Genomic DNA, 22,706 nt, shown 5'->3' with positions numbered 1-22,706 from the left:
CTAACCACTACTGTACATAATTTGATTTATTTATGCATGCGGGAGACTGAAATGTTGCACACCGCATGTTCCTAGAATGTCTTGATAACACGGACAATTATACGGAAAAAAGTACATACAGAGAGTTCGTAAGGACTACGAATGGTTTCACGATGACGACAGAGTGAAAAAAATTGTGGTTGTGCATGATTTCGTGTATCAAGGGGTAAAATGTGTGCGTTGTTCCATAAAACCACGTCCCATGACGTCGGGAGAATGACATCATCAACGCTTAAGTAACTGTGGGCGGGGGGAAAAGGGGCAGATTCGTGGTAGGGAGGACCGCCGCTCGTGCCACTGGAGGTTCTCAGGGACGATCAACAGGGAGTGCAACCGACGACAGAGCTACGAGCTGGGGGAATGAGAGCTGCTAGAATCCGCTCCAATCCTCCTCGACCAAGGCTCCTACCCGCCTGACAATTACCGGGACACAATCTTCAGAGAACCAGCTTTCTTACGAATCCAATATCGGGTAAGTGGAGGGTTCGGGAACCGGCGAAACTAGGGGGGAAAAAGGGACCCGATTTGGCCGAATCAGAGTCTACTATTCACGGTTTAGCAGCATAGGGGGAGGGGGTATGTAGATGGCCATGTCTATCAACATCTAGTCTCGTGTAAGGATGGGTGTGGTTTTAGGTAAAATACGAAATATGGACATATTACTTGACGTTCAAAGTCAAAAGCTTATGTTAATGTGGACGAAATGGTGCAATTGTTACGTATCAAGGTTCTGGCTAACCCACCACTAAGTAACGCTAGCTTACTCTTCCGAGCTAACGGTGTACAGTATTGACATCCATTCTTCGTTATTAAAAGTCATTTTCAGGCATGTAAATGCATTTTTCTACATTTCCGTTTTCGCCAATGGATAGCCCAAGTTGCTGAAAATTTTCACAAAACGTAATGGTTTAGAATTTTGCTCTTGTCTGTTAAGCTCCATCGACCTGCTCTTCATGAAATTGCTAACATAGCTGAATAAATCTTGGCTGGCGTTTAGCAACAAACTTGCTGTATGCATTTTATTGTATATTATTGATCTGTCGTAGCTCGGAGCTGGTTGTCGAATTTGGAATGTGCGTTGACATTGGAATGACAGCAGTATGCGAGACATTTACAATGCTGTTTTTCATTCGTGATTGTGAAATCCTTTGGCTTTAGGGCTGTGACACTTGCTTTTTTTTCTCATTACTATCAAAAGCTTTTGTACTTAAAGATTACCAACCACGCAACTAGAACGACATGATGAGTTCGCTTTTGAGACTATGCAAAAGAGTTTGCAGGAAACCCTTCAAACAAACTGACCTGTAAATATTAACTAAAATGTAACCTGGCCATTGTCCCGTTGATGACTTCCACAATAGCTGATAATACATTGTGAGTCCATGGGCCCATCAACCCCCAACGGCTGTTTCTGTCGTATTTATACACAGAACTCTGAAATTTAAAGTTACAGGGGGGAGGCAAATTTTGCAGTCACTCACATGTCCCGACTTTTCATTAGTCGTCTCTGCCTTAGTTTTCCAGACATTATGATCAACATTGTCAGTCTATTGCAAGGCTTGGGGAGGGGGGGGGTGTGGGGGACAATTGGCCACATGACTCGCCATGCAATTCTATTTTAGTAACCCGTAAGCCACTCAACTTTTAACACGTGATTGATTCGATGTAATGTCAAACATATTGGCGCTCATTGCATTTTCGTTTGTATAAATGTAGTAGTGCCTCTTAGGGACGCAACTATAATGGCCCCTGTTGGGAAAACTATTCCCCATAGCTTTTCAAATGACGTCTGCAGTATCTCTTTTTAAAAATATGAATATCAGCGCTCCAGTACATGTAATGTATATCTGCTGTCCTTTGTGTTTTAACCATTGCATGTAGTTAAATAAGATAATCAAATTTTCAAATACACCTCTCCTCACTTCCCGCTGTGCTTGAAATAGCAATACCGATTGGTTATTATGCCCCGGTTTGTTTTTAACAATGAAGCAGCATGTTTAGCTAAAAAGATGCATATTCAGATGCAATGTAAATAAACCAGATGGACCTGATCTCAACCAGGCTTTTCTAAAAGTGTGTGTCACCGATCCTCCGCCATGAACCGGTAATTAGATCATGGCACTTATTGTGTCACTGTGTGCTAAATCAGATACCACGAGACATTCTTGTGGCGTCTTGAAACCGAACCCTTCATAAACCAAAATCCATCACTTCAACAAAGGCAGATTGGCTTTCTGTGGCAAGACGGCGGAGGGGGGGGGGGGGGGGGGGGGGGTTCTGTGGCCTCCATTTTTAAATGGCACATCATCAGGTGTTTTCATGTGAAAATGGGCCAAGTGCAATGACGGATTTGTGTTTTGGGCCATGATGGTTGCAGAGATGTGATACAAGCGCATGTAAATGTGAAAGAAATAGATGTAAGCTACAGGTTTTTCAAACTTTCAAAATGTTTTGGGAAGTACAACATCGCTCCTAAACAATTGCTTTCTCGTTGTTTATTTGGTTTCATTTCATTGTTTTTGGCATCGATTTGGTGGCTTCATTAGTTCGAATGGTGCCCTCACTTATCTGCACTGTTTGCACTAACAATATTTCTGCAAATAGATACAAGCTCATGCCAAGTCTTATTAATTAAACTGTGTGGATCCTTACCTATAAAATAGTAGCCCATGTCATTTTTTCCACAGTTTTTTGTTTTGTTTTTGGTTTGTTCCGGGGGAAAAAACAGAAACAAATAGTAATAAAACTCTATTCATTGATAATTTCATTTCAGGAATAGAATTGAATGATCTGTTTAGCTACGGATGTAGCCAATTTTAGTAGAGTTGGCCGGTAACATCATGATATGTCCCCCCCCCCAAAATGTTTTTTCATCAAAATAACAAAAGATTTAAGCCTGGTTCTTATGGCAAGATTGTAAAAATGTCGACAGTCTTTCAAAACCTCTGATGCCCCACGGATGACGCTGAAAAAAATCACGGCTATTAACAGTTTTTAACGGACATCATGGTATTCAACCTCATGGCAAAATGAACACGACACACAAGCTGAATTCCTTCACGAATATTCATTCCCACGTCGGATGAGAAATCTCTAAACGTAACTTCAGAGTACAGCGAGACTTAAAACGGTCCATTTAACAAACAATGGCCTCGCTCTTATGTCAGTGAGTCATTGAAAAATCCAGAGGCTGACTGGAAGTGTATTTTTTTTTTTTTAATGTGCAGCTTTGTCTGTTTTGGTCCACACTCCCTGCAGCTTCTCTAGAAGGCACAGTTTGTTTCAGTCATGTACCCAAAGTATTTTGTCGGGATGCACCCCCCCCCCCCCCCCCCCCCTTACCGCCATCCTTGTTTTTGCTGATCTCACTGCAATCGCCTACCACCGGCCAGCTACCCTACAAATCTATTTGTGCATGACTGGAGGGCAGACAGCTGTTGGCTGATCTACTCTGTTCTCATCCTAACTCTGCTCATATCGACGCGTCTGACTGACGCGCTCGCTTGCTCCGCCACTCGCATTACTCTTTTAAGATTTTGACAACAGAGGTGTAGCTGGAATGAAGTAATGTTGCTGACACTTGTTCTTTTGCCTTCTAATCATCGCTATGTATTGTTTTTGTTTCTGTTTTTAAATGACAGTGACTGCTTGCAATCATGGAGCTCAGAGTGGGGAACAAATACCGGCTTGGACGAAAGATAGGGAGCGGTTCCTTTGGAGACATTTACCTTGGTAAATCGAACCCCCAACCCCCCCCCCCCCCCCCCCCCCCCCCGCCGTTTTCCCGTTTGTACTTTCCTTGCCTCTATTGCCTTTTCTACATGTGCTACCTTTCACTTTTGTTTCACGAATCTGTCAAGTTCAAGCTGTACAATTGTATTTTCTTCAGTCTAATTTTCTTCCGTCTGGACGCATAAATGAATTGTAGCTTAGGTTTTTTTCTTTGGATCCCCGCAGGTGCCAACATTGCCACTGGTGAGGAGGTAGCCATCAAACTTGAATGTGTAAAGACCAAACACCCGCAGTTGCACATTGAGAGCAAGTTCTACAAAATGATGCAAGGAGGAGGTACAAACAAAAGATGACTTCATGTTCTATTCGTGCGTGTTTGTCAAACGTTGTCCATGTGTGATGACGTGGAATCGGTTTTGTGCTAATGATGTGCGTTTCTTCCTTCTAGTGGGTATTCCGTCGATCAAGTGGTGCGGTGCCGAGGGAGACTATAACGTAATGGTGATGGAGCTCCTCGGACCCAGTCTTGAGGATCTTTTCAACTTTTGTTCCCGAAAGTTCAGCCTGAAGACGGTCCTACTTTTGGCAGACCAAATGGTATTTTGATGTCATGAGGTCATGTGCGTTAGGAGAAGTGTCTGTTTTGCACGTTTCAAACATTCACATTTTCCTTTACTCATGCGTTATTTTTGCATTTGACCGTAACATCCTGTTGTGACCCTCTTGTTGAGTTTTTCCATTTTCCAATACAGTGGAATCTCTAATATACAACACAATTTGTTCTACAGCACTGGCCAACCTCCAATTTGTCTGCTTTGCGACATAATTTTTCCCATTGTAATTAACGGGAATTGTAAAATCATGTCCAGGGTTCATTGAGAAAAATATTTTCACATTTGAGGATGACAGTTAAGTCACAAAACTGAAGTAAATGCAAACAAATTCAAGGATAATCTTTCCATTCCTGCTTAGTGGGATTATTGCTCGATTTGCTGACTTCCCAGCGCATCACAACTTTTTTGTATGGCTGTTTTTGAAATCTTGTGCTTTTAATTCTGTAGTATGTCCTCATAGTTCAACGACCAGTTCCGCTGAATGATATTTGAATGTCTGTCTGGGCCTTGTGATCATCTGTGTAAATCATTGTCCTTTTTGTCCTGTCTGCATACAAAAGGAAACGATTTTGATTCCTTCCCTTCTCTCATCCCTCTTTAGATAAGCCGTATTGAGTACATCCACTCCAAGAATTTCATTCACCGTGATGTAAAACCAGACAACTTCTTAATGGGGCTTGGCAAGAAGGGCAATCTTGTGTACATCATTGACTTCGGCCTGGCCAAAAAGTACCGTGACGCCCGCACGCACCAGCACATCCCCTACAGGGAGAACAAGAACCTGACAGGCACGGCGCGCTATGCTTCAATCAACACACATCTTGGAATTGGTAAGCAGCACGCGCAGCATACACACTCACCTGTACAGACTAAGTTGCTCGTATTCAGTCTTGATTTATGGGATGCTCCCAATGCTGATTGTTTCCCATTTGACTTTGCCATGTCACTTGTAGAGCAGTAAGAACTTTTTCAAGTGTTAATGGAAAGGAATGACACGCCTCGAACATCCCGCTCTTCATTCTCATACTCTTCATCTCACCAATAATGTTCCTTTTGTGCTATTTAGGATGTGGTTTTAGGTCAGGTGACGCCTCTTTGACGCATGACTGTAATTTTCGGCCCATACCAGCTCATTGGTGGATATCTTTAACTGAAACTTGTCAGCCAATCGCAGAAGTGCTTCCCCGAGAAGCAGACAAAACGACAGGGTTGAGGAGGTTGCGAAATAATCAAATTATAATCCCGTACTGTAATTTAAAGACACTTTTTGAATAGATTTTCTATATGCGATATCACACACATCAGTCCCCGCAAAGCAGAATACGCCATTTCTCTGGAACCCATCGTCTCGCTTTGAAAATTCTTGGTGTGCTGTTCCCAGGTTGTCAAAGTGTCCATTCGAACCATACTTGGCATTTTCACACTGTTGTTTTGGGGAAATCTAGTCTCCGTGCGGGTCTGAATTCTTTGAAACTTTTTTTTTTTTGCAGAACAATCCAGACGCGATGACTTGGAGTCCCTCGGCTACGTCCTCATGTATTTCAACCTGGGGTCCTTACCCTGGCAAGGACTCAAGGCGGCGACCAAGAGACAGAAGTATGAACGAATCAGTGAGAAGAAAATGTCGACGCCGATTGAGGTTCTTTGCAAAGGGTACCCTTGTATGTGAAGCTGGATTGTCATTTTTTCTTTTTTCACTTTTTCTCGAAAAAACCCTCAAGGCATGAATATTTGTTTGTTTCTCTTGCAGCGGAGTTCTCCACATACCTAAATTTTTGCCGATCACTGCGATTTGATGACAAGCCAGATTACTCCTACTTGCGACAGCTCTTCAGAAATCTCTTCCACCGGCAGGGCTTTTCCTATGATTATGTTTTCGACTGGAACATGCTGAAGTTTGTAAGTTCAGCAAGTGTCTTGTTTCATTCGTGAAGAACCCTTTTCATGAGTTTTAACAACACTGTCCTCCATTGTTGATTTTTAACTTGAAGAAAAACCTTCAAAATATGTCGTGTCTTGGCTTACAGGGAGCCACGCGGACGACCGAAGAGGGAGACCGGGAAAGGAGGACTGGCGATGAGAGGGACGATCGGATCGGCGTTGCTCCCAGGGGTTCCGCGGCACGAGGTCTCCCGCCAGGTCCCAACCCTGGACCTGCCAACAGAGTCAGAAACGGACCAGAACAGGCCATCTCTAACCCTGCTTCACGGGTCCAACAGTCTGGTGAGTGGAACCCTGGATCACCAAAGTCTCCAACTGATATTCCCAATTACACGGCTTGCATTTGTTTTAACAAAACTCGCAGTCGCCCAACATCAGTTGTATGCCTTGTTTCAGGAAACACATCGCCTCGCGCCATTTCACGTGCAGAGAGGGAAAGGAAGGTGAGCATGCGGCTCCACCGCGGGGCTCCAGCTAACGTGTCGTCCTCCGACCTTACGGCCCGTCACGACCAATCCAGGATTTCCACATCACAGGTGAGAGGAAACTCGAAACACACTGGGCGTTTCCGATGCTCTAGATTTACCGTACGGGTGAGATAAAGTGAACATGCGTACAAATCGCATGCAGTATCCGCCTGACATATCAGTCAGTTATACTTTATATGAATGTTTGCAGTATACTTCTGTCATCCACTTGCGCGTTGGTAAAGCGAATTAAAACCAGGAACATATCCCTGGTGATAAACAGGTTCATTGTTGTCAAATCCTCCCTGAATCAGAAGGGACTGTATTGCTCTTGAGTCACACATGTGCTCTCTGTGCAGGTGAGCGTGCCATTCGAGCACATGGGCAAATGAAATCTCCTTGGCTCTGCATGAACTTGAAAGTGACAGGTGAGATCTCCGTGTTAATTGACGTGAAAAAGCACACTAGTTAATTAATACACGTGACTAATAATTGTTGTTGTTGCAGGGCTGCAAGGTAATATGTTGCTTTGTCCCCTTCCTTCATTTTTACTACGACTCCAAAAGATTGACGCCAATGGACACGTGGGTCTTTGGAAAAGTACAGCAAATTCCAACAGGATCCAGGGAAGTACTTTTTCTAGTAGCCAGCATCCGGTCTTTTCTGAAACCTCTGCGAAACCTTGGATCGTCATCATGCCGATGCAAAAAGTGACAGCGCTCCATCATGGTTGCTCGTGACTGCCGGTCTCCTCCTCGAAACATAACCCCAGCAGTGTTTTCTATCCGATGACTGAGAGGAACTTGTGACAACAATGAAGCAAAAGGACGAAGGGCAAAAAGCATGTTTAATTTCAAAAGTCAACTACCGCCCACCCCACCCCCCACTATTTTTATTTTTTTTAGTCTTTGTGGAGATTTCACCCTTTTGGGGAATGATGGAAAAGAGAAGTTTGCGATAGTTGTGTTTTGAAAGACAGAAGAGGTTCAAAAGGTCATGTTCCTGTTTCCTGTGAGTTGCTTGCTCCATAAATTACTGTCCTTCGAATCTCAAACCATCAAAAATATCCAGTACTGATTTCTTCATCACTTGTGTGCTCAGTTCTCTTAATTAAAAGTTATCACAATAGTTGTTTAAGAAAAAAAACAGAAACACTCCCAAGGTCTTGAGGCAAAATCCTCAAATGACCAGTGTATTTGACCAGACACCGTTGCACCCTTGTTGTAACCAACAAAGATTAGCTGCAATTTTTATGATAATTATTACTGTTAAGTGTTTTTTAAATGTTATTTTTACCTTTAGGGGAAATAGGGGAGTTGGCAGACCCCATTAAAAATAATTTAGGAGGGTGGGGCATCCATTTTTTTATGTTTACATCACTGTAAATATTTTTATTTTTTAAATTTTGATGTAAAAGCCAAAATGTGTTTTCTGTTTTAAGGTGTAAAGTAGAACATTGCATAAGAATGGGATGAGTTAAAAAGTTTTGGTATTTAAAGTACAGTACTACATTTTGGACATCGATGTTGCTCTGCCAGCTGGGTCATGAATGTGTTGTGTGCGTGTTTCAAACTTTCGGTGTGTGAGAGTGCAACTGGCGGTATAATCCTCAATAAGAGCTCAAGGTTAATTTTATGTCTTTTGGGTTGTTTTTCGTTCCACTATTTATGTTAATTTTTTTTCAAAATGTGTCTTTCGGTTTGTCACCAGAAGTAACCTGTGCCATGTTTTGTCCTGGTTTCTCTTTTCTTCCCCGTCAAATGCTGTCTGATCACCTTGTAACACAGGGCTTTGTAGAGTCCCGCCGCAGAAATAAGTCCAATACCTGATGTCACCTTTTTAGTTTTTAAGCTCCTGCAATTTTTTTTGATGATGTCATTACGATGAAACTGACTGCATTGCAGGGATGTGTAAATAGCTTGGTACTGTGTGTAATTACCTTTGTACAGGGCACCATGACCCAGCGGCAATGTAACTACTGTATATACGCGCGTGTGTTTGGGGAGGGTGGAATAGGTTAAGGTGACAGAATTTCACTTTATGTATTGTGTACTGATCTCTTGTACAGTTCTTTAACACTTTATTTACAACAGTATTTGTGTATATTTTATGACGTAATAAAACCGAATCTCACAATCTTGTAGGCTTTCTTTCATCACCTGTATTCTGCATCATTGGCGAATGTTCATGTTCAATGGATATGTGCATTGTCGTAAATCTGCCCTCCGGTTTATATGCGGCGTAACTTTGCGCGCGTGTGTGTTTGTGACTCCTGATACAAAAAAAATAGAGCACTATGTAAACTGATTTTATCCTTGGAATTTAACATGCTTTTTAAAATGTTTTGATAAACAGCGATTATTACGTGGCAAAAGACACACTGCGCATGTGCAAAAATGTGACGTTTACTTTGGCATCCACGGGTGGCGATGTGAAGGACTAACGGCACAGGCGTATTGGTCTTCAAAAGGAAGTTACAAGATCGTCGTCACTCTCGTTTTAAGGCTTACTTCAAAACTTTGGGGGTTTTTCACCTGAATGTACACCGAAAATACAAGCTAATACAGGACGTGAACGGCAAGCTAACGCGAACTAGCATTACCGCCTCAAGCCCCCAGCTATACACACATTTGCTAGCTGTTGGAAACGGGCAAATATTTTTGTGTTGGAGCAGCAGTGCAACGTTTCTTTCGTCCGAATGCAACCGTTGAGATGGTTGTCCTGAAAAAGCGCGTCACTGACCCGTGATGAGCTAAATTGATGTTTGGATACCAAACGGTACCGCTGACAGATAACTGCGGAGGAGGTAAGTACCATACGTGTGTCATGCTAAATATGTATATATGTAAACATATTTTGGAAGTTACACATTATTTATTATATCACGCACAATGACCCTATTGAAGATAAGTGGTTCAGATAATGGATGGGTTGTTTTTACTGGAGCCGCTGTAAATTGTGAGGACCAATGTTTGTCGTCGATGCCTTTGAACACAATTTGAGTCAGCAGATGACGAGAGTGAGCGAGGCAGCCTCCACGCCTGCGGACACATGTTGACCTGTCACAAAGACTACCGATTAGTAGAGCATCCCTGCCTAGCAATATGTAATGACTTCTGCCTTTTGTGGGTCAATCCACAGCGGGACACTACTGAACCCAATTAACAATTTACATTCTAATCAATGAGCCTGACGTTGGAGCATCCACATTGAGCATTTGATCGAAAAGGAGCACTAACCTTTATATACAGCACAGCCATCTGGCTCTTCGGCCTCACGTTCCTCTGTGCACTTTGAAGGCGTCAGGACTTAATTTTGATTCTTAATCAGAATCCAATCATTAACCAGCAGAGTGCTTTTATAATTCTTACCTAGAATACCCCTTCTGCCTCCTTTCTACAAAACAGATGAGTGGACTCTGGAGGCGAGACATGGCTTTGTCAGAGAGGCTGGCGAATGACTCTCCAGCAGGCCTTGCACTCAAGGCCCCCGCGACGATGCCCCCTCAGGGCTCAAACTCTTCCTTCATACCAGAAACCCCGGTGGTCACCGCAGAGCAGCCCATTTTCCTCATGACCTCTACCGCCCAAACGATATCAGGTTTTTTTGTTTGGACGGCACTGCTGATCACATGTCACCAGGTAAAGACAGTCCTTTACTTTGTTCACTGCAAGTACATATGGCAAGATAGCGAGACTGTATAGCAAGTTATAGTTTATCGTTTCCCCAAACACAATTTCATCTAACGAAAGTCTACTAACTTTATAATAAATAATGCGACGCGCCACAGATTTTTTTTTTCAAGCAAAGGTGTGTGTCTGTTTACACTCTTTGTTCCCGCAGATCTACATGCACCTACGTTACTACAGCTCCCCAAATGAGCAGAGACATATAGTGAGGATTCTCTTCATTGTCCCAATTTATGCCTTTGACTCCTGGCTCAGCCTTCTGTTCTTTACCAATGAGGAGTACTACGTGTACTTTGACACCGTCAGAGACTGCTACGAAGGTGAGTGGACAGAGCAGTGTGCTTTGAGCTGATAAAACAGCTTTATTTTGCTCTCAGGCCAGAGAGTATGACGCCGTACTCGCCGATGGTAACCCCAGAGATGAGTCGATGTTCATCTGAGAAAGTATCCATTCTGATATAACCGTGATAAATCGCCTTTCCCCGCAAAGGCCGTTTGCAAAGACTTCGCCCTCCATTATCACGTCTGCGGCCTGTTGAAGATTACAGGAAACGGATAGCTTGTTTCCTAGCAACCGCTTGGGGCTCAGCGAATCCAGTGAGGCAAGAAAAAAAAATGTCTCTGAAGTTGCAGTTTACAGTGCGTGTGATTCCATCTCCGATCGCTGATTTATCAACCCAAGGAAATTGCAGTTATTTGTGATTTCTGCTGCATGTGGTACAAGCCAAGTGGTGCAAACTTTCCCTGTAAGTGAAATCGGATCATTTTCCGCAGCACCCCCGACGATGTCTCTTGACATCCCGGTGTCGCGCGGCACCCTGGTGTGGAATCTCTGCTTGTAAAGTCATCATTTGTGTCTGTGCTCTCGACAGCCTTCGTCATCTACAACTTTCTCAGTCTGTGTTACGAATATCTGGGAGGCGAGAGTGCCATCATGGCTGAAATCAGAGGAAAACCCATTGAGTCAGTATTGTTCGCCGCCGCTCGCAAGCACTGCAGTCTGCGCGTGCGCTTCCGCCAATGTTTGACTTGTGTGCGACCCTGCACTTCACTCCAGGTCGAGTTGCATGTATGGGACCTGTTGTCTGTGGGGCAAGACCTACTCCATTGGCTTCCTCAGGTTCTGCAAACAGGTACAAACGCATGACCATCTAATCAAATAAATGTTAAGTGCGCGCTCGTCCTGTGTGTACAAACGGTTTGACAACTCAAGGAATTTTGATGCATTCTCCCTTTTTCTCATGATATCGACTTGACTTTGCCTCTTTCGCCTCCCCCAGGCCACTCTGCAGTTCTGTGTGGTCAAACCACTAATGGCCATCATCACCGTCATTCTCCAGGCCTTTGGGAAATACAAAGATGGCGATTTCAAGTAGGTTTCCGCAACAGTCATTCGCACCCGTCACGGCTAATGACAAAGTGGTTTTCGGTCATGCTATTGGATTGTTGTTCCGTCACCCGAATGCCTCCTCAATATTTAAATGCGGTGCAATTATTTCTGTAATAAAACCTGAGCACACATTTGATTGTGATGAGTTAATTCACAACTCTACCAATACATGAATGTTTCCTCAAAAGGGATACATTGTAAAAACACACCACTGGCCAATTTATGAAGTCCAGATGTCCATTTCCCTGGATAAACGTGGTCTGTGTAATTTCCTTTCCCCACTGTTGAGATGCTGAGGAATGTGGACTTGCATAATTTATTCATGCCCTGTAATTGATTAGTTCTGACTTGATGTTCCTGATGGCGTTATGTAAAATAGATGGTTCCCATTGTTTTCACGTTTACAAGCCTAATACTGTGCAGCTAAACGATTTCTCTCCTGTGTGCTTTCCATCCAGTGTGGCAAGTGGCTACTTGTACGTGACCATCATCTACAACATCTCAGTCAGCCTGTCGCTGTACGCGCTCTTCCTCTTCTACTTTGCCACAAGAGAGTTACTGGTCCCCTACAGCCCCGTGCTGAAGTTCTTCATGGTCAAGTCTGTCATCTTCCTTTCCTTCTGGCAAGGTACAAAGACCGCCCCCAATTGACCTGTCGTGTATCTTTTGCCACTCGATAGTAAAGAAAAACATGGAAAGGGGCGTGGCCTAGTTGAGTGATATCAAGAGTGGGACTTTTTGTTGTGTCGCATTGAACGAATGGCTAAAAGTGGGCGTTTCCTTTCTCTCTTCGATTCAGGAATGCTGCTGGCCATTCTTGAGAAGTGTGGTGCCATTCCGCAGATAAACTCTGCTGACTTTTCTGTGGGTGAGGGAACCGTCGCTGCCGGCTACCAGAACTTCATCATTTGCATTGAGATGTTCTTCGCCGCCGTTGCTCTGCGCCACGCCTTCACCTACAAGGTCTATATGGACAAAAGGCTGGATTCATATGGTACGTTATTTTTACATGGGAAAGTTGGAGGTTTCTTCTACCGCGAGGCTATTTTAGTTTTTCTTTTCTTGCTCTATTTTCCGATTCAGTCTGTCCTTGACTTTTCTGAAACACTATTTCTATTTGTCCTTTTTCTTCCTTGCTATGCTGCATTTAAAGGCTCATTTCCGATCTATGGACAGTACGGTAGGTGTGACCCAAAAGCTTTGTTTCCCGCTGTATATGTTCGTCTTTGTCAAAGTGTTTTGTTCTGGGGGGCTTTTGTATCATGTTTCACAATGCTTGAAGAGTGTCTTTTTAATTTTGAATAGACGTGAGTCAAGTTTATGTATTTATTTTATCGCTGATATACATCTTAGTTTTGCTCCATGGGGTACATTTGTTGAATAGTCCCCCCGATATTTCCCTCACCCCAGAATCCAAAATACATGTAATATGCTCCTGTCATCTTACATCATGTGTAACCCCGTTTTTGGAGACCACCATTTTGTTATCCATTGAACTGATACTAGTTAATCTAGTGTGTCGATCCAGTCATATTTTTCCATTGAAGTTGTTTTAATGTGTCGTCCGCATTCCGAATGGACACTCAAGTCTGTCTTTTATGGTTTTTTTCTTATTCATTTTAACCCTTTTAATTTCTCCCCTCATTCATGCTGCTCAGTGACAGCGAAATGTCTATTTCGTCTTCGCTCCCCTCCAGGCCGCTGTGCACCAATGAAGAGCATCTCCAGCAGTCTGAAGGAGACGATGAACCCAGGGGACATGCTTCAAGACGCCATCCATAACTTCTCGCCAGCTTATCAGCAGTATACCCAGCAATCCACCCTGGAGCGAGGCGGAGGGCCAGCTCTTTCTCGCAGCCACAGTAACCTCAGCACCAGAGGGGACAATGAGAAGACGCTGCTGCTCAGCTCTGACGATGAGTTCTGAGATTCCACCACGTCTTTCTTTCAGAAGCCATGACCGAGATAAGGAATTGAGGGGAAAGTTTGGGTGTTTCTAGAATATGTTCATTAGACGGCAAAGTTATGACTTTTGTTATTAGCGTCAAAGAGGCCGTTAGAGCATGGAAGCTGTGTTTGCAATTTGTGTTTGATTCACCATATGGCTACATGTAGCTTCCTGATACTGCACTTTAAACCCCACAGCTAAAGCTAGACGACGGCTACTGTACGTATATTGAGCTGCAGCTACAAAGTGCCATCATTTTCTGACTTGTGGTGGCTTTTGTCAACTTTTGTCATGTTCACTCTTGGGTTGAAGTTATACCGGAAACTTGCCAAATAGTGAGAGGAGGAAAATGGACTCCCAATTAATAACACACTGACAGATTATTTTTTTCTCAACTGAATCAGGGCTTTATTCACACATATACAAATGTATGAAAATCATTCCATATAAAACCTTGAAGGTATGGATTAGGTATGAACATTGTTATTCCAGAAATGGCATATGGCACTTGGTTTAGATGGGGGCGGGGGACAACTGTCATGGCGCGACTGAAGCTGATGACCTGCTAATATTTGCGAATCACCAAGGGATGTGATTTAGGAGAGATTTTAGTGGGCTGGGAAAAATGACAGAAGGGCAACGCCCACACAGATTAGTGAATATGCAGCATGGCCCAGCTGTGGCGTGCACTGGATTGTAATCTCACAATTAAGGTCACTGCATGTATTCCGGATCAAGGCGGCCTTGAGTCAGTAGGTAAATTGTTACAGACAGATAAACAAAAACATGAAAGAGGATAAACATGACTGCATTTGTTTCTTAAAATGGAATTGTTGCTTTTACGATGCAGAGATGCTGTGTAAGGGGAAATGCAAGAGCCTCACGACAGTCAATCCCAGGAGGCAACCGAAAACTAACCCATATTAATGTTATTATTTCAAGACGGACTGTGTTTGGGTAGACTTTTGTTCATCAGGTGCTGTTGATTTTGTGTTTTTGCGGCAGCCAGTAGACGTTTGTGGTTGTGATTGTCAATGTTTGATGGCGGAGCACTGCGGCAAACCCCCACTGTTGCCTCAAAGTAACGATTGCCTGTTTTTGGCAAATGCAAAACAGCGTGTCGAATGTGGGTTAAGTAAAGAGAGCTAAAGTTAATTCAAAACTAATGTGGGGGCCATGATCAATGGACACAAATGGCATTTTCTAGCTGTGACAACTATTCCAGTTGCATTTCCGACAAACTCATGTCTGCGATGATTAATACATCATTTATCCAGCCTTTCATTGAATCTTTTTCCTCTTAATACAATTATAAGATCCCATAATTGAATTGGATGTATTACATGAGGACACATTCCAGAAAGAAAATAATGTTGTGAATAACAGTTTAAACACTGTAAAACATTTCATGATTATGACTTTAATGGCATTGCTACATATAGTACTATGTTTTACTATTTTAATTTTGATACATTGCTGTTATGTTTCTCTTGTATACATTTGATCTGTGTATTGTTGGTATTATATACTTTTATGCTGTTGGGTTTTGTTAGTGTTGAAAGGGAAATAAACGTTTAGACAAAAGCAGTAGTTTTTTTGAGACCATACCACCACCACCCGCTACACAATACCCTGTTAAGTCATGATGAAAAACAATAGGAACACGGTTAGTTTGTGAAATACAATCTTCTGGATTGCATTGCAGGTGCGCGACCATGAATTTCTTTGAAACTGAGGTTATTAGGCAGCCCCATAAAGCACAAACAAGTTTCGTCCTGTAATCAAGACTCAATTTTGTGACAAAATTGTATAAAAAATGTAGATTGCATTTTTCCATGTTTCTTTTAAATACTTTAATTCGAATGCCATGGTTTTAAGTATTCAAATAAACGTGGAGCAAACAAAAACTGCTACGTGAAGAATAACAAATGGGTCCATCTTATTCTGGGGGCGTGTCCAGTCAGTAACCAACCAATCAACATACTCGGATCCGAGCCGAATTGCTAAGCTAACAACATAGCTGTTATCTTCAATTTAACAGCAGTCCAAACGTATACAGTATCACCAAAGATACGCGACTTAGTACTTCTTTGGTTTTCCCAAACCAGGGCTTTGCAAGGCCGTCCCAGTTCATCACAACCAACGTTACACGTAGAGCATTTTTTTTACTCGGAACTAGTCGGCGGGTCCCATTGAAGCTCCTTCGGAAATCCTGAAAAGGGTAACTCTGGAAAAGCAAACGAAATCTCACAAATAACCGACAACCTCTTTTATCTCCCAAAGGAACCGAGTCTTAAAAATGAGAGGTTCTTACGGAGACCGAGATCGAGACCGTGGTCGTGACAGGGGGTGAGAATTTTCAGTGAAATCCATTTTAGCTTGAAAGCTAACAGCAGCTCTTGTTTGTGCGTATTCCACGTTTGGGAGTAGCACCACAAAAAAACACTAATCTCGATTTTATAGGATAATACATATCAATAAAGTTCTATTTGTTGTTATCATGTTACAGAAGCCCTCGTTTCGGGTCCAGCAGAGGCTCATCTTCGATTAAAAAATTCGGCAGTCCTGGCGACCGTTTGCGGAAGAAAAGATGGGATCTGGATGAACTCCCCAAATTCGACAAGAACTTTTACAACGAGCATCCGGAAGTACAACGCATGGATCAGGTATGTTTTCGTTAAATTCCTTCTTTTCACTACATTTTAGGGTTGAGTCTATTAAACCACCTCACCACCATTTGGATTCTCACCCCCCAACCCCCTCCCCAACAGTATGACATCGAGGAGTACAGAAGGAAGAAAGAAATAACCATTCGGGGTTCAGGCTGCCCAAAGCCGGTCACCGGATTCCATCAAGCAAAGTTTCCTCGTAAGCATCTGAAAACCTGATCTCGAGGTTGCAAATGTCCTTATGTAAAAGCAGAAACCCCCCATGGTACTCAGGTTTAAAAAAGGGTTGGGGTTGTTTTTCTTTTCGTATGACACAAATTCAATTCATTGAAAGTAAAAGTAAAGAAAAAATACAGTCTGACATGTACCAAACTTGACATAACAAAGCAAAATAACAAAGCATGTTTCCGTTACCTAATACAAGTGGTTAATTTCTTTTCTCTTTAGAATATGTAATGGATGTCTTGACGCAGCAAAATTTCAAGGAGCCAACAGCCATTCAGGCCCAAGGATTCCCTTTAGCCCTCAGTGGGAGAGACATGGTGGGAATTGCACAGACTGGCTCAGGGAAGACTCTGTCGGTAAGAGTCATCTTTTAGTTCACCGAAATCACGCTGTCTATTGGTATTTTCCTTTGTTCATGTTACGTTTACATACTTATTGGCTACAACATTCGGGACATACATTTGAAGTTAATCAAAGACCCTTTTGTCCGTCCACAGTATCTGCTGCCAGCCATTGTGCACATCAACCATCAGCCCTATCTGGAGCGTGGAGATGGGCCCATTGTACGTAAGGAGAAGCAAAGTATAGTTATGTGCTGTGCATTTATAACACCATATTGGAATGGGTCTTCATAGCAGTGAGTTCCCAGCCATTGGCAAATCATCAGGTGTCTCACGGGAAATTATCCAAGCGTGAAAATTGTTCCACAGCAAATTTTAATTAATTTTGTGTGCCGTGCAGTGAGATTTTTCTTTCGATGCAAAGTGTGCGCTTTGGCTGGGTTGAGAAACAAGCACTGCCTTATGGGATTCTATCTCTTCATCCTCTCCAGTGCTTGGTTCTGGCGCCCACAAGAGAACTGGCACAGCAGGTCCAGCAGGTGGCGTCCGACTATGGGAAATCATCTCGCATTAAAACCACTTGTGTGTATGGGGGTGCTCCCAAAGGACCCCAGATCCGAGATCTGGAGAGAGGTATGCACTATTGATCCTTGAATATTTTATTCACAGGTATTAACTTAAAATTGGTGAAGAAAATGTATTCTGTAACTCATCGAATGTATTTTTTTCCCCCTGAGAAAGGGTCATGTCTGAATTTATGGGCTTGAACATTTCTCGATTCACTTAGCACCTTTCTTTTTCCTGTCGTCTTTTATTTCCCCGTGTCGTCCTCCCAGGGGTTGAAATTTGCATCGCCACTCCAGGTCGTCTGATTGACTTTCTTGAGGCAGGCAAGACCAACCTGCGGCGTTGCACATATTTAGTCCTCGATGAAGCTGACCGCATGCTGGACATGGGATTCGAACCTCAGATTCGCAAAATTGTGGACCAGATCAGGGTAACGCCAGTAATAAACTCAGTCCACAAATTTGAAAGCTACCTCACGATTGCCGTTGTAAAATCCATTCATGACACGTAATTATTTGCGCATGTCCAGCCCGATAGACAGACGCTGATGTGGAGCGCCACCTGGCCAAAAGAGGTGCGTCAACTGGCTGAAGACTTCCTCAAAGACTACGTGCAGATCAATGTGGGCGCACTGGAGTTGAGCGCGAACCACAACATCCTTCAGATCGTTGATGTGTGCATGGATAGCGAAAAGGACAACAAGTAAGTACCCTGGTTACATTTGCAGACCTGTCGGCATGTTATTTCGAATCATCTTTTTCTTTTTTTTTTTAAATGTCAGGTTGATACAGCTGATGGAAGAGATTATGGCTGAGAAAGAGAACAAGACTATCATCTTTGTTGAGACCAAGAAGCGGTGTGATGACCTCACGCGCAGGATGCGGCGTGATGGGTGAGCTGAGGGCACAGCGCTTTTATAATCTGAGGAACTATCAGCAATGTGTCTTACTGACTCCCCCCCCCCCCCCCCCCCCCCATAGGTGGCCAGCAATGTGCATTCACGGTGACAAGAGCCAGCCAGAGAGAGACTGGGTGTTGACTGGTACCACAAACACACCAACAGCCACAATACGGTGAACTCCATTTTATGCCGGGGCCTCTGAATCCCCCCCCCCTCTTTGTGTTTTAGAGTTCCGCAGTGGCAAAGCTCCAATCCTCATCGCTACCGACGTGGCTTCCCGTGGTTTGGGTATGTCCCGAGTGCCACAATGTCGCTCGCACTACACACAAACGTTTGCTCTGCATAGGTTAAAAAGAGTAAGGCCACACTCGCACATAGCGCTCTCGTAGTTGATGACACAAATGATGCTTTGCTTCTCGGATCAGCGTGCATCGACGAAGCAAATCATGTTTAGACCGTTCCAGATGAATGCGAGGTGTCTTATGAAAAAGAGGTGAGACGAGTCACGCAGCTCGACCGTGAAGCTAATTCGATGTTCATTTTGTTTTCTTTTCATTTTCTTTTCTTTGTTTGTTTCCAAGTCTCTCTTCTGCCAACTAGAAGTACACAGGCCCTCGGGAGCCTGCAGCCGGACCTAGGCATGACTAATCGAAAGCCGACTTTTGGGGAGAGAGAGAGAGAGAGAGAGACGGCCCGATTAATCGGTCCCCGCACGGCCATCTCCGAGGCCGCGGAGCACACGATGCTCTCTCCCCCCCCCCACCCCACCCCCTTGCCAGGATGCCGACCGCCTGGCTGACCGGGGAGGGGGCACGGAAGGAGGGGCGAGCGTGGGGGGCTGCTGGGCTGTCAAGGGTGGGCTCCCCTCAGCCACGCCATGGTCCAAGTGGCGCACCACACTGATTGGGGGGAGCCACAACCCCCAACCAAGCATGACTGCAACCCAACAATCAGCTCTCAATTGGTGCCACCGATACTAAGCCACACTGTGGTGCGTCACGGGAACAGCGACTCATCCACCGGGAGCTGAGGGTGGATCGGAGCCAGAGTCGGCCCGTGGACGGCTGCGCTGCAGGATGCGCGCCCCCCCCAACGAGTCAGCCACGACACCCCCCCAGCCCACCCCCACCACCACCACCACCACCACTGGCCGTGGCGGTCGGCCTCTCCCTCTGCGGACGTCATGTCTGGTCCTGGCTGGCAGGAGTCCTGGCCTGGAGGAGTCACCTCTCTGTAATTGTTCGTCCCCCCCCTTCCTTCCTCTTCCACACATCACTTCTGCGTCGTGTCTTTGTCCACACGTCTTCTTCTTCTTCGACCTGTTTAGTGTCTCTGCCGTCTTGCTTTCGTTCATTTTCAAATGCTCACTTGAGCTCCACCCCTGTCATTTCATGTCCTCCTACAATTGCGTAACCGTTCTTCGCATCCCATCCAGCCGGACTCGTGCCGACAAGTGCCACTTGTCCACAAGTCACCTGCGCATGCCGGACGCGACTGACGGGGCGCAAACTCGGAGCCGTTTCTTGTGCCTTATCTAATCTACTCTGTGTAGGAATCAGGGCTGCGCCGGTCATCGAGACTTGCAGGAAAATGTGTTGAGTTTCAGCACATCTATTTTTAGGTCGGTCGTACCGCGTGATGGCCGCCCCCGTTGCCGATTGTACTAAACCCCCCCCCCCCACCCCTATAGTGACGCCCGGTCGTTGAACAATATTCCCAAACCGAATTTTTTTCCTAGTCTGTCCCTGCTCATCACATCATATCACACTATTGCCCCCGGATTTGGTTATCAGCATTTTTTTTTCATAGCACGTTTTGAACAGAAGCCCAATAAGTGACGCAACGGGGACCGTATCTGGCCCGCAGACCTGAGTTTGACATCCGTGCCCCGAAAGTCTGTTTCTTGGTACTTTTGCTCGAGGATAGCAGACTCTGTAAAAATGACGTCGGAGGGAATGGACACAGCACGCCAATCAAACATCCCCGAAGCCTTTCAAGTGTAGATCTCCCAACTGCCCCCGACCATCGCGACCTTTTCCAGACCGTTAATGTCAGGCAGTGCGCGACTTGCGATTATCCAGAAGCGATTTCCCCCCCGGCCAACCTGGCTGGGGGGACATTACAGAGGCCAAAATGTTATAATACGGGTGTCCGAGTTGTCTCAATTGTTCAAGGAAGGGCGATGTGACAAGCAGGGGGGAGAATGTGGGATGTGCGCGTTCTCGATTCCGTTGTTCGCTGACCTCCCATGACCGCTGAGAGATTTTGAGTTGCGGGAAGTCATCTATCCTGTGCTAATGTAATGACTTTATCTCTGATAACAGGCTAGGGTAAGTAAGTACCACCTCCGCTCTTCCCCTTTTTCCCCCCTTTCCTCCTTCCAGCCTTCATCGTGACGCTTCCTGGCATTGTTCTTCTCAGCCCTTTTTTGTCATCTGTTAATCAGTAACTGACCTCAAACGACTTCCCCGCTGCAATTTAAATTCTTATCGGAACCGATCGGTTTTAAATCAGTTTGACCTCTGCCGAGGTGATTATGCCACTTCCGCACCGAGCTGGATTTCTCTAAAATCGATTTCACCGCAGAATTTGTGGAGGGCTTTCTCTTTACGTTTTTTTTAATACGATGTAAAATGCCTGACTCGCCATGATGACATCCTGGTTTGGGAATCTGTGAAGTGGCACGCCGTATGCTAATCCAAATTATGCAGCTTCAACAAGGCTGTCATGAAAGAAACTGCTCTATTTTTTCTTTCCTTATATTTGTCCGAGTCCTGACTCGCGGTAAGTATTGCCACATACAAATTGTATGTTGTACAAAAATGGAGCGGTAAGTGCATCCAATTGCGTGGGACTTTTTTTTGTGAAAAGCACGAAACTTGTAACGTCCGATGCAATGATTCTGTTCTGACTAGTATTTTTGTTTTCTCCTCCCATCGCACCGACCCCATTCGATCCTTCCGACTCCTCTTGAGTGACCAAAAGACGTGGAGGATGTGAAGTTTGTCATCAACTACGACTACCCCAATTCCTCGGAAGACTACATCCACCGGATCGGACGCACGGCCCGCAGCAACAACAAAGGCACCGCGTATACTTTCTTTACCCCGGGTAACCTCCGCCAGGCTCGTGATCTGATCCGGGTTCTGGAGGAGGCCAGACAGGCCATCAACCCCAAACTGCTGCAGCTGGTGGACACCGGACGCGGGGGAGGTGGAGGTGAGGGACGTTTTCTCTCGTGGAATATTTTCTGGAGGGGGTGTCAACGTAGGCCGTCACCATAACCGGCGTAATATTCCTTCCTTCCTCCGAGGTGGCCGCCCCCGCTTCCGAGGCGGCTCCACTTCCAACAATCCCAACCTGATGTACCAAGACGAGTGTGACCGGCGAATGCGCTCGGTTGGCGGCGGCGGCAGTAGTGCCAAAGATGGCCGCGGGAGCAGCAGCCGTGACGCACGTGACGGCCGTGATTCCCGCGACGCTCGTGACAGTCGAGGCTCGAGCAGCCGAGATGGAGACCGCCTCTCCTCCTCGTCCTCGTCGTCGTCTTACAAGGATCGCAGCAGCAGGAATGGAGGTCACAGCTATGGTTCCAACTCCAGCTCATACCAAAGGGGCAGTAGTAACAGCAGCAGTAGTAGTACGAGCCACTACGACGGTCCCAGGGGGGGCTCCTCAGCCGTGGGAGGTGAAGCGCTGCCAGTCCCACCCCCCTCGTCAGGCCCCCAGCCTCTAATGGGCCAACAGTTCAACCCCCTACAGCCCGCAGTCGGCCTGATGGCGCACTCGACCTTCCAGTTTCCTCAGCCTGCGCCACCACCGCCTCCGCCTGGTACGATTTAGACCACACCCACTCACACGTGATCATGAGCCCGCCACTTAACCCGCTGATTTAATTGGGGTACAAGGAGACCCAAAAGGGCTGCTCCGAAAAACTTGGCTTGAAAAACAAAGCAATGTGTGGGGTTTTTTTTTTTTTTTGGAAAACTTGCAAGATTTATTAGAAGTAAAAATAGTCAACTAGTCAACCTAAAACACGTGTAGTTATACTACCTTTGTGGTATTTCCCATTTTTCAATCACCGGTGACACGTTAAGAATTCTATGGAAGGAAAAAAAATTCTTGAAGCAAGTGGTAAGAAGAAATCGGTTGGCAGACGTAGGAAAGGCTTTTTTATGAAAAA

At 45.0% G+C, this 22,706-nt stretch overlaps 3 protein-coding genes across 6 annotated transcripts; all 3 read left to right on the top strand.

The window, feature by feature from the left end:
* Nucleotides 1-264: 264 nt before the first annotated feature.
* On the top strand, nucleotides 265-8,929 carry LOC127590052 (casein kinase I). Its single transcript, XM_052049464.1, has 11 exons — nucleotides 265-511; nucleotides 3,681-3,771; nucleotides 3,997-4,107; nucleotides 4,220-4,368; nucleotides 4,987-5,215; nucleotides 5,876-6,046; nucleotides 6,136-6,284; nucleotides 6,413-6,608; nucleotides 6,723-6,862; nucleotides 7,153-7,221; nucleotides 7,301-8,929. The coding sequence occupies exons 2-10, from the start codon at nucleotides 3,696-3,698 to the stop codon at nucleotides 7,183-7,185; spliced, it is 1,254 nt and encodes a 417-aa protein (XP_051905424.1). The 5' UTR covers nucleotides 265-511; nucleotides 3,681-3,695; the 3' UTR covers nucleotides 7,186-7,221; nucleotides 7,301-8,929.
* A 242-nt stretch (nucleotides 8,930-9,171) lies between these two features.
* Nucleotides 9,172-15,404, top strand: LOC127590050 (transmembrane protein 184B-like). 4 transcript variants are annotated; one of them, XM_052049462.1, is made up of 11 exons: nucleotides 9,172-9,599; nucleotides 9,801-9,899; nucleotides 10,201-10,434; nucleotides 10,637-10,802; nucleotides 11,355-11,445; nucleotides 11,540-11,615; nucleotides 11,763-11,854; nucleotides 12,331-12,500; nucleotides 12,672-12,866; nucleotides 13,026-13,052; nucleotides 13,570-15,404. In XM_052049462.1, exons 3-11 carry the CDS (start codon nucleotides 10,201-10,203, stop codon nucleotides 13,797-13,799), a joined length of 1,281 nt encoding a protein of 426 aa, XP_051905422.1. In that variant the 5' UTR covers nucleotides 9,172-9,599; nucleotides 9,801-9,899; the 3' UTR covers nucleotides 13,800-15,404. The 4 variants fall into 4 exon arrangements, with proteins under 4 accessions (XP_051905422.1, XP_051905421.1, XP_051905420.1 ...); XM_052049461.1 differs by having other exon boundaries at nucleotides 9,797-9,899; XM_052049460.1 differs by lacking the exon at nucleotides 9,801-9,899 and having other exon boundaries at nucleotides 9,173-9,599.
* A 376-nt stretch (nucleotides 15,405-15,780) lies between these two features.
* Nucleotides 15,781-22,515, top strand: LOC127590049 (probable ATP-dependent RNA helicase DDX17). Its single transcript, XM_052049459.1, has 13 exons — nucleotides 15,781-16,169; nucleotides 16,330-16,486; nucleotides 16,592-16,688; nucleotides 16,937-17,070; nucleotides 17,212-17,277; nucleotides 17,547-17,688; nucleotides 17,892-18,052; nucleotides 18,152-18,324; nucleotides 18,404-18,514; nucleotides 18,603-18,664; nucleotides 18,752-18,811; nucleotides 21,509-21,742; nucleotides 21,837-22,515. Exons 1-13 carry the CDS (start codon nucleotides 16,120-16,122, stop codon nucleotides 22,364-22,366), a joined length of 1,977 nt encoding a protein of 658 aa, XP_051905419.1. The 5' UTR covers nucleotides 15,781-16,119; the 3' UTR covers nucleotides 22,367-22,515.
* The last annotated feature ends 191 nt before the right edge of the window (nucleotides 22,516-22,706 follow it).

This window comes from Hippocampus zosterae, chromosome 17 (assembly GCF_025434085.1).
Source record: "Hippocampus zosterae strain Florida chromosome 17, ASM2543408v3, whole genome shotgun sequence".
Lineage (NCBI taxonomy): Eukaryota > Metazoa > Chordata > Actinopteri > Syngnathiformes > Syngnathidae > Hippocampus > Hippocampus zosterae.
This window is presented reverse-complemented; position numbering and strand designations above follow the sequence as displayed.

Excerpts from the sequence above, each read along its gene's own strand:
- LOC127590049 (XM_052049459.1), top strand. The coding sequence starts at position 16,120 with ATGAGAGGTTCTTACGGAGACCGAGATCGAGACCGTGGTCGTGACAGG. Across the intron at positions 16,689-16,936 it reads CCATCAAGCAAAGTTTCCTC|AATATGTAATGGATGTCTTG; the intron begins GTAAGCATCTGA and ends TTTTCTCTTTAG. Across the intron at positions 18,325-18,403 it reads GATAGCGAAAAGGACAACAA|GTTGATACAGCTGATGGAAG; the intron begins GTAAGTACCCTG and ends TTTAAATGTCAG.
- LOC127590052 (XM_052049464.1), top strand. The coding sequence starts at position 3,696 with ATGGAGCTCAGAGTGGGGAACAAATACCGGCTTGGACGAAAGATAGGG. Across the intron at positions 4,108-4,219 it reads CAAAATGATGCAAGGAGGAG|TGGGTATTCCGTCGATCAAG; the intron begins GTACAAACAAAA and ends TCTTCCTTCTAG. Across the intron at positions 6,285-6,412 it reads ACTGGAACATGCTGAAGTTT|GGAGCCACGCGGACGACCGA; the intron begins GTAAGTTCAGCA and ends CTTGGCTTACAG.
- LOC127590050 (XM_052049462.1), top strand. The coding sequence starts at position 10,201 with ATGAGTGGACTCTGGAGGCGAGACATGGCTTTGTCAGAGAGGCTGGCG. Across the intron at positions 10,803-11,354 it reads CGTCAGAGACTGCTACGAAG|CCTTCGTCATCTACAACTTT; the intron begins GTGAGTGGACAG and ends TGCTCTCGACAG. Across the intron at positions 12,501-12,671 it reads CTTCCTTTCCTTCTGGCAAG|GAATGCTGCTGGCCATTCTT; the intron begins GTACAAAGACCG and ends TCTTCGATTCAG.